We start from the raw sequence: 11024 nt of genomic DNA on the forward strand, positions 1-11024 counted from the left end.
GAAAACAAGTTTAGTTGGTGAGCATGACAGATTCGACTCAGTGCAATTTTCTTCCGTGCTCGCCAACTAAATTTGTCATCCTCACGCCAATATAAATTGCCATGAAAAACGTTTGATTTGTCGTGCATAATTAAAAAAAATTAACACCAGATCTTTAGCATTTCCATTTGTAATCGTTGATAACCTACTTAATGGTACTAACCGTTATATCACACACGAAATTAACGGCTTAAAATGTGGACGCGTCTTAAGATTTATCTATATATAACGGGGTACCAAGTGTTCAACGTACTGTCCCTCCCCAACACACAGAACTACAAAAATGGCTACCTCCACCGCCGCCGCCATCCCCTGTCTCCTCCTCCTCGCCACGCTCACCATCGCCGCTGCTGAAATAGGGCACCCGCAGGCTCCGGCGGCAGCCGCAGGCGCTGTGGGCGGCCGGACGGAGATCAGGGACGTGGGCAAGAACAAGCTGGTGCAGTCCCTGGGCCGGTTCGCGGTGGCCGAGCACAACCGCCGCCTCAGCCACGGCGGCGGACCAGCCAACAACGGCGACCCCGTCCGGGTCCAGCTTGTGTTCACCGCCGTGGCGGCGGCGCAGAAGCAGGTCGCCTCCGGGGTGGTTTACTACCTGAAGGTTATCGCCCGGGACCGCGCCGGCGGCGGCGGGGACAGGCCGTTCGACGCCGTGGTGGTCGTCAAGGCGTGGATCAAGTCCAAGGAGCTCGTGTCTCTCATGCCTTCTCCCAAATAATCGACAGGCTGGCTGTCAGGTGTACGTATGTGCGCTCCGTGCTGGTGTTGTGCTGTCCTTGTTACTCGTTGCATTTTTCTCGTCACTTGAGTATGTACTAGTGCAACTAAAATAAAAAGCGTGGTTACAGCATGAACTAGTATTTGTCATCCATACTTATGCCAGGATTATCGATTGCGTACGCATGTGTGATGTCTTTCTAATGGAGAAATTTCTGGAAAGCGTGGGCGATCTAGTTCAATTTCTAGTTAATTGCCAGGGCGTCTTTTGGATCCTCATGCATAAGGTGGCATCCTCGTGTCTTCACATGTATTCTTTTTTCAGGTAATTGCTCGTGCGTAACAACGGGTACAAATATTCTAGTATTTTAACCCGTGATTTACCGGTGCATATTAATGTGAATGTATAAATAAATGTTTACTTAATCCTGTTTGTGATTAGCCTGTCTATATTTTAGGATTTGATTTTGTAATCAGCTATCTGCTTACCAAAGAAAACATAAATTTATCCGGTAAGTCGGTGAAACAGTTAAGCTGAGTTTTAAGGAATGATGCTTAGTAAAAGAATTTAAGGTTAGCCAAAGCACTCCACCTGACAGGAAAAGAAACACTATTTTTTTTGAAGTAGTAGAGATTCTTCTCCTCTCCCTCTCTCTTTCCGGTTTGTTAGAAATAAGGAATCCATACCTACTTTTTTTGACAACTAAAACTCCCTCTTTATTCATTGGTGATAACACCTACATCTTTAAGTAAAGGAGGAAGAAGCTCATTAGGAGCAATTTCAATCCACTCACTTCAGAATTTAGATCTAGCTACACTAGCTAATTCATGAGCAACAACGTTTGCTTCTCTAGGACAAAATTCAAACCGAATTGAACTAAACTCACATGCCAAGTGGTAACAACCATCAATGATGGCTGCCGCATTGCCCGCATACTGACCGTCCTTATTCATAATCTCCATTAGTTCCAGGCCGTCGGAATTAACGACTAGCCTTTTACACCCTGCCGTGAAAGAGAGTTGTAAACCAAATTTAAGAGCCAATGCCTCTGCAGAAAGAGGGTCATAACATGACTCTATTAGTTTGTTCCCAGAAACAATAAAATGACCTCTGTCGTCTTGTATGTCTGCTCCCATAGCTCCATGTAGCGCGCCATAGTCGAAGGCGGCATCTATGTTCAGCTTAAAGCCATTAGGTGATTTTCTCCATCCATCCTTCTTTAGTACTGCCTTTGGGTCACATGCAATAACAATTTTTTTTTGCCATTGCTCTCACAGATTGTGAAATTCTTTCGCATCTTGCACATGGTCCAAAAAAATATTTGTGGTGTGAGATTTTTGCAACCGTGGATCGAACAGTGGTCTCCTTGATGCTAGGTCGCGCTACATACCACTAGGTCATAGACAGGTTCATGTTAACTGGTAGGGCACGAACAAGTTGAGGTAGAAAAGAGCCGGGGTTTTCAATGGTTATCCATGTTTGTTTGTTTTTGTTTTTTTACCGATTTTCTTCGTTTTTTCTCTATTTGGTTTTTCAATTCTTTCTTTTCTCTTTGGTTTTCTTTATTTCCTTTTTGGTTCTCACAGTTTTTTTCTTTCTTTTTCCTTAGGTTTTGTTTATTCCATTCTCGTTTTTCATCGGTTTTCTCTTGATTTTCACTGTTTTTACACACATTGTTGATATATATCTAATACATATTTCTAATACATGTTTATATTTTTCAAACAAAATATTAACATTTTTCTAATACACACATTTAAATTTTTTCAAATGCTTGATTAACATTTTACAAATACAAGATTAACATTTTTTGAATACATGGTCAACGTTTTTGTTATACATATTTAAGATTTTTCAAATTCTTGATTAACATTTCTCAAATATAATTTTAACATTGATTAATTTACATGGTCTCCATTTTTTCTAACATTTTTGAAATGCTTTATTAACATTGTTAAAATACAGTTTAACATTTTATTAATACATTATCAACATTTTTTCCTTACACATTTAATATTTTTCAAATGCTTGATTAAATTTTTTCAAATACAAGTTTAAAGTTTTTTGAATACACCATCCACATTTTTATGTATATTTAACATTTTTCAAATACTCGATTAACATTTTTGAAATACTTGTTTAACTTTTTTTTCCAAATATTCTTGGATTAACTTCTTTTTAAATACATGCTCAAATTTTTGCACACACATTGAATTTTTTTGTATACATTTTTCATATACATGAGAATTTTTTTCGCTATACACATTTAATATTTTTCAAATGCTTGGTTAACATTTTTATTGAAATATTGTATGTAAAGCGTTATTTGTAATATATTAATTTAAAATATTTTGAACTATAGGAGTAGGACGTTGCATGAATTTCATTGGGTATTAAATCGCATTAAACATGCGGATTGGGGGTTGCGGGCATAGTTAGGGGAAGATGTTGTGGCGCAAATCTATGTAAAGGAAAAAGGGCACCGATGTGTACTTACATGTCATAGATTTCCCTAAAAAAACATGTCATAGGTGTTGGGATTAATTCAGACTATAAATAATCATTGTTGGGATAGGCCCTTAAGTAAAGAAAATTGTAGATATCAAAGTTTTTTTAAATTAACCTTTGTTCTCGTGACCACATGGATAATTAGAATCAGATGAGGTAAGGTTTTGTAGATGTTTACAATGTGAGGCCAAAAAGATAAAAACATCAAAGTTTGCTTTTTTTGCAAGGGCTAGATTTCTCGCGGGAGCACTAATATTGTCCCAATCTCTCTCTCTCTCTCTCACTCAGATTAAAAGATACATTCCCGAATAAAAACCATTAGAGCATCTCCAACGACATTCCTATTTTTGGGCACGAAAAGTTGGTGGAGTAAAACAAATTGGGCAGGAAACAACTTTTTTTGGCACGAACTAGCGTCGCCTCCAACAGTTGCCCTTAAATAGGGCACCAAAACGCCCAAAACTGAACTTAATGTTGTCTCTAAACTTAACCTTCGAATGAATTTTACCGTCAAAACGTCCAAAACTGAAATTAAACTGAAGTAAATCGAAGCGGCTAATACTGAAACAGATGAGTGAGATGCTTTCCAACCAACCCCTTCTGCAGTCTTCCAATTGCCCCTGTCACCATAACTAACTGAATAAAAGTACATCCTTTCTTAAACCACCTATAACTACAACAGCCTCCCTTTTCAAGGGATCCCATTTAAGCCAATGAAGTTGCTCTCATAACACTTGCAAAATAATAAGTTACGATCATATGCTACCAGATTCCTAGTGTTCACGCTGAGCTCCATGACTACCAAGCAATTTTACTTTCAACTACTTCAGAAATGTTAACCCCATTTTTAGATACCAAAGTACAGTGACCCACCTATATATAATACTTTAATAAGAACTTATATGATTGCTTAGCCATAGCAAAGTACAAATCAAAGTATTTCCTTAAGTAATTATAGATGCATCACGTCGCCTACGATAATTATAGTCCCATTGATCAAGCATTGTCACTCATCATAATGAGAGCCGCATTGATCATACAGGGTCTGTAAACCAAAATATCTTGGTGGCCTTGGTGTTATTGCCTTGAGAAAAGTAAGGGATCATGTTGCGACTGTGTTGGGAGTGGCTCAAGTGTACAAATGATGCTAGACCTTGGCAGGGTTAAAACTTCTCAAGTGACCCTCAAGTTCAACATGCATTCAATAGGTTGGTGCACTGGCAGTTGGGTCTTGGTGACAAAGTGCTTTTATGGAAAGATAGTTGGATTAAAGGAGCCCGTGTTGGGGAACTTGCTACCCTGGTCTTGGCGCAAGTGAAAACGCAAGTGGTCAACAGACGACTGACAAAGATGGGCTGATAATGCATAACTGGACTTTGAAAATTTCGGGGTGAGTAGTCTACAGAAGGTCTAGTCTAGTTCATTAATCTCTAGGAGAGGTTGTTGGGTATGCATCATTCTCCTAGCCGCGAAGACATGGCAATTTGAAAATGGAGTGATATTGGACAGTACTCTACGATCTCTACTTATCACATGCTCTATGAGGGCTCCATTTGTTTCCTCTGCACTATGGTGATATGACGTTGTTGGGCGCCCCTATCCTGCAAAATTTTCCTTTGGCTGGCTCTCCAATACCCCTCCGGATGTCTCATAGGAGATTGCGACACGGCTTGCAAGACCAAAGCTTTGTCTGTTTCCTTTGTGATCAAGGATAAGACACTGTGGATCGTATCCTCCTTCAATTTGTGTTTCCCGGCAGGTCTGGCAGCTATGTTTTGCAAGGGCAAAGATCACTATTCAGATTCCTACGGTGACAGATCGGCTTGAACCTTGGCTGGCAGCTAGTAGGAAGCTTTTTTTGAAGATCTATCATAGAGGTGTTGGCACTATGGTTGCTCTTGTCTGCTGGGGCTTATGGAAACAATGGAACGGAAGAGTCTTTGGAAGGAGAGATATCTTCAATGAGTGGAATTTGCGTTTCTTATTTTTCAAGAGCTCAAACTTTGGGCTATTACGGGGAAGAAATCAGTGCTACCATTCTGTTAATAGTCGACTAGATATGTAGGATCAGAGTGTTCTTTCTAGCTTACCTTGGGTCTTGTGTTAGGCAGTGTGTAATTTTTTTATAATTAATCTTTGTCTTCTATAAAGTCATGGTATGTCTTTGTCGTTGTCGGTGTCAAAACCAGTGGATCTTGGGTAGGGGGTCCCAAGCTGTGGATCTAGGATCAACAGGGAACAACGGATGATGAACACGGTGTTTACCCATGTTTGGGCCCTCTCGAAGAGGTAAAACCCTATGTCCTGCTTGATTGTATTTGAGGTGTATGGAATGGTTACAGAGTCAATCTACCACGAGACCAGGCAAACTAAACCCTAGGTTGACGGGGTGATGGATGTTGCTCTGGCCCTAAAGACGAAAACCTCTTGGTTTATATAGACACCAGTAGGGTTAGGGTTATATGCGATCAGTTACAATGGAGGAAAGATCACGCTAACCCTTGACTTGGAGGGCACACCACAACTCCGAAGATCTCCTGTCCGGCTAAGGATCCGCGCTCCAACTTGGTCCCATAGTGGCCCACCAGTCCGGCCCAAACACAAATGGGTCGGCGGCCCGAGGACCCCTTAATCCAAGACTCCCTCAATAGCACCCGAACTTCCCTCTAACGCAGGGCATTGTCATCTGGCGTGCTCCAAATCTATGGCTTGCGAGGTGAGTTCTTCACCTTTACTTCTATCGTTCGGAGAAGTGTTCCATGGCTGAATACTATCCAGATTAACATCAGAGGTTCGCCACCCAGCATAGTCCGGATTAATATTGTATTCGTGCCAGACCGTTTTTACAATCCAGATTTTTACGACCTCACCAGAATATGATGGGGTGATACGTCTCCAACGTATCTATAATTTGTTGTTGTTCCATGCTATTATATGTTAGGCAACGTAGTAATTTCAAAAAATTTCCTACGCACACGCAAGATCATGGTGATGGCATAGCAACGAGAGGGGAGAGTGTTCGTCCACGTACCCTCGTAGACCGTAAGCGGAAGCGTTATGACAACGCGGTTGATGTAGTCGTACGTCTTCACGATCCGACCGATCCAAGCACCGAACGTACGGCACCTCCGAGTTCAGCACACGTTCAGCTCGATGACGATCCCTGGGCTCCGATCCAGCAAAGCTTCGGGGAAGAGTTCCGTCAGCACGACGGCGTGGTGACGATGATGATGTTCTACCGGCGCAGAGCTTCGCCTAAACTCCGCGACGATATGACCGAGGTGGAATATGGTGGAGGGGGGCACCGCACATGGCTAAGGAACGATCCGTAGATCAACTTGTGTGTCTATGGGGTGACCCCTGCCCCCGTATATAAAGGAGGGAGGGGGGAGGCCGGCCGGCCCTTGTTGGGCGCGCCAGGAGGAGGAGTCCTCCTCCTAGTAGGAGTAGGACTCCTCCTTTCCTACTCCTACTAGGAGGGGAAGGAAGGGGGAGAGGAGGGGAAGGAAAGAGGGGGGGGCGCCCCCCCCTCCTAGTCCAATTCGGACCAGAGGGAGAGGGGGCGCGCGGCCCTTCCTGGCCGCCCCTCTCTCTTCCCACCAAGGCCCATGTGGCCCATTAACTCTCCGGGGGGGGGGGGTTCCGGTAACCCTCCGGCACTCCGGTTTTCTCCGAAATCACCCGGAGCACTTCCGGTGTCCGAATATAGTCATCCAATATATCAATCTTTATGTCTCGACCATTTTGAGACTCCTCGCCATGTCCGTGATCACATCCGGGACTCCGAACAAACTTCGGTACATCAAAACTTGTAAACTCATAATAAAACTGTCATCGTAACGTTAAGCGTGCGGACCCTACGGGTTCGAGAACTATGTAGACATGACGTAGAACTATTCTCGGTCAATAACCAATAGCGGAACCTGGATGTCCATATTGGTTCCTACATATTCTACGAAGATCTTTATCGGTCAAACCGCATAACAACATACGTTGTTCCCTTTGTCATCGGTATGTTACTTGCCCGAGATTTGATCGTCGGTATCCAATACCTAGTTCAATCTCGTTACCTGGCAAGTCTCTTTACTCGTTTGTAACACATCATCTTATAACTAACTCATTAGTTACAATGCTTGCAAGGCTTAGGTGATGAGTATTACCGAGAGGGCCCAAAGATACCTCTCCGACAATCGGAGTGACAAAACCTAATCTCGAATTATGCCAACCCAACATGTACCTTCGGAAACACCTGTAGAGCACCTTTATAATCACCCAGTTACGTTGTGACGTTTGGTAGCACACAAAGTGTTCTTCTGGTAAACGTGAGTTGCACAATCTCATAGTTGCAGGAACTTTGTATAAGTCATGAAGAAAGCAATAGCAACATACTAAACGATCAAGTTCTAGGCTAACGGAATGGGTCATGTCAATCACATCATTCTCCTAATGATGTGATCCCATTAATCGAATGACAACACATGTCTATGGTTAGGAAACATAACCATCTTTGATTAATGAGCTAGTCAAGTAGAGGCATACTAGTGACTTTATGTTTGTCTATGTATTCACACGTGTATCATGTTTTCGGTTAATACAATTCTAGCATGAATAATAAAAATTTATCATGATATGAGGAAATAAATAATAACTTTATTATTGCCTCTAGGGCATATTTCCTTCAGTCTCCCACTTGCACTAGAGTCAATAATCTAGATTATATAGTAATGATTCTAACACCCATGGAGTCTTGGTGTTGATCATGGTTTGCTCGTGAGAGAGGCTTAGTCAACGGGTCTGCAACATTCAGATCCGTATGTATCTTGCAAATCTCTATGTCTCCCACTTGGACTTGGTCCCGAATGGAATTGAAGCGTCTCTTGATGTGCTTGGTCCTCTTGTGAAATCTAGATTCCTTTGCCAAGGCAATTGCACCAGTATTGTCACAGAAGATCTTCATTGGTCCCGATGCACTAGGTATGACACCTAGATCGGAAATTAACTCCTTCATCCAGACTCCTTCATTTGCTGCTTCCGAAGCAGCTATGTACTCCGCTTCACATGTAGATCCCGCTACGACGCTTTGTTTAGAACTGCACCAACTTACAGCTCCACCGTTTAATAAAAACATGTATCCGGTTTGCGATTTAGAATCGTCCGGATCAGTGTCAAAGCTTGCATCGACGTAACCGTTTACGACTAGCTCTTTGTCACCTCCATATACGAGAAACATATCCTTAGTCCTTTTCAGGTATTTCAGGATGTTCTTGACCGCTGTGCAGTGATCCACTCCTGGATTACTTTGGTACCTTCCTGCCAAGCTTATTGCTAAGCATACGTCAGGTCTGGTACACAGCATTGCATACATGATAGAGCCTATGGCTGAAGCATAGGGAACATTTTTCATTTTCTCTCTATCTTCTGCTGTGGTCGGGCATTGAGTTTGACTCAACTTCACACCTTGTAGCACAGACAAGAATCCTTTCTTTGCCTGATCCATTTTGAACTTTTTCAAATTTTTGTCAAGGTATGTGCTTTGTGAAAGTCCTGTTAAGCGTCTTGATCTATCTCTATAGATCTTGATGCCCAATATGTAAGCAACTTCACCGAGGTCTTTCATTGAAAAACTTTTATTCAAGTATCCTTTTATGCTATCCAGAAATTCTATATCATTTCCAATTAATAATATGTCATTTACATATAAAATTAGAAATGCTACAGAGCTCCCACTCACTTTCTTGTAAATACATGCTTCTCCAAAGGTTTGTATAAAACCATATGCTTTGATCACACTATCAAAGCGTTTATTCCAACTCCGAGATGCTTGCACCAGTCCATAAATGGAACACTGGAGCTTGCACACTTTGTTAGCACCTTTTGGATCAACAAAACCTTCCGGCTGCATCATATACAACTCTTCTTCTAGAAATCCATTCAAGAATGCAGTCTTGACATCCATTTGCCAAATTTCATAATCATGAAATGCAGCAATAGCTAACATGATTCGGACGGACTTAAGCATCGCTACGGGCGAGAAAGTCTCATCGTAGTCAACCCCTTGAACTTGTCAAAAACCTTTTGCAACAAGACGAGCTTTATAGACAGTTATATTACCATCAGCGTCAGTCTTCTTCTTAAAGATCCATTTATTCTCAATGGCTTGCCAATCATCGGGCAAGTCAACCAAAGTCCATACTTTGTTTTCATACATGGATCCCATCTCAGATTTCATGGCTTCTAGCCATTTTGCGAAATCCGGGCTCATCATCGCTTCCTCATAGTTCGTAGGTTCATCATGGTCAAGTAACATGACTTCCAGAATAGGATTACCGTACCACTTTGGTGCGGATCTTACTCTGGTAGACCTACGAGGTTCAGTAGAAGCTTGATCTGAAGTTTCATGATCATTATCATTAGCTTCCTCACTAATTGGTGTAGTTGTCACAGGAACCGGTTCTTGTGATGAACTACTTTCCAATAAGGGAGTAGATACCGTTATCTCATCAAGTTCTACTTTCCTCCCACTCACTTCTTTCGAGAGAAACTCCTTCTCTAGAAAGGATCCATTCTTAGCAACGAATGTCTTGCCTTCGGATCTGTGATAGAAGGTGTACCCAATAGTCTCTTTTGGGTATCCTATGAAGACACATTTCTCCGATTTAGGTTCGAGCTTATCTGGTTGAAGTTTCTTCACATAAGCATCGCAGCCCCAAACTTTAAGAAACGACAACTTTGGTTTCTTGCCAAACCACAGTTCATAAGGCGTCGTCTCAATGGATTTTGATGGCGCCCTATTTAACGTGAATGCGGCTGTCTCTAAAGCATAACCCCAAAATGATAGCGGTAAATCAGTAAGAGACATCATAGATCGCACCATATCTAGTAAAGTATGGTTACGATGTTCGGACACACCATTTCGTTGTGGTGTTCCAGGTGGCGTGAGTTGCGAAACTATTCCACATTGTTTCAAGTGTAGGCCAAACTCATAACTCAAATATTATCCTCCACGATCAGATCGTAGAAACTTTATTTTCTTGTTACCTGAAATTCTTTGAACTTTTCAAATGTTTCAGACTTGTGTTTCATCAAGTAGATATACCCATATCTGCTCAAATCATCTGTGAAGGTGAGAAAATAACGATACCCGCCGCGAGCCTCAACATTCATTGGGACACAAACATCAGTATGTATGATTTCCAACAAATCAGTTGCTCGCTCCATAGTTCCGGAGAACGGCGTTTTAGTCATCTTGCCCATAAGGCACGGTTCGCAAGTACCAAGTGATTCATAATCAAGTGATTCCAAAAGTCCATCAGTATGGAGTTTCTTCATGCGCTTTACACCGATATGACCCAAACGGCAGTGCCACAAATAAGTTGCACTATCATTATTTACTCTGCATCTTTTGGTTTCAACACTATGAATATGTGTATCACTACTATCGAGATTTAATAAAAATAGACCACTCTTCAAGGGTGCATGACCATAAAAGATATTACTCATATAAATAGAACAACCATTATTCTCCGATTTAAATGAATAACCATCTCGCATCAAACAAGATCTAGATATAATGTTCATGCTCAACGCTGGCACCAAATAACAATTATTCAGGTCTAAAACTAATCCCGAAGGTAGATGTAGAGGTAGCGTGCCGACCGCGATCACATCGACTTTGGAACCGTTTCCCACGCGCATCGTCACCTCGTCCTTGGCCAGTGCTCGTTTATTCCGTAGTCCCTGTTTCGAGTTGCAAATATTA

At 41.9% G+C, this 11024-nt stretch overlaps 1 protein-coding gene across 1 annotated transcript; it reads left to right on the forward strand.

Moving 5' to 3' along the window:
• Positions 1-282: 282 nt before the first annotated feature.
• Positions 283-1009, forward strand: LOC123041316 (cysteine proteinase inhibitor 10). The gene has a single exon (XM_044463953.1). It carries the CDS (start codon positions 323-325, stop codon positions 755-757), a length of 435 nt encoding a protein of 144 aa, XP_044319888.1. The 5' UTR covers positions 283-322; the 3' UTR covers positions 758-1009.
• Positions 1010-11024: the final 10015 nt, after the last annotated feature.

This window comes from Triticum aestivum, chromosome 2B (genome assembly GCF_018294505.1).
Source record: "Triticum aestivum cultivar Chinese Spring chromosome 2B, IWGSC CS RefSeq v2.1, whole genome shotgun sequence".
Taxonomy (NCBI): Eukaryota; Viridiplantae; Streptophyta; class Magnoliopsida; order Poales; family Poaceae; genus Triticum; species Triticum aestivum.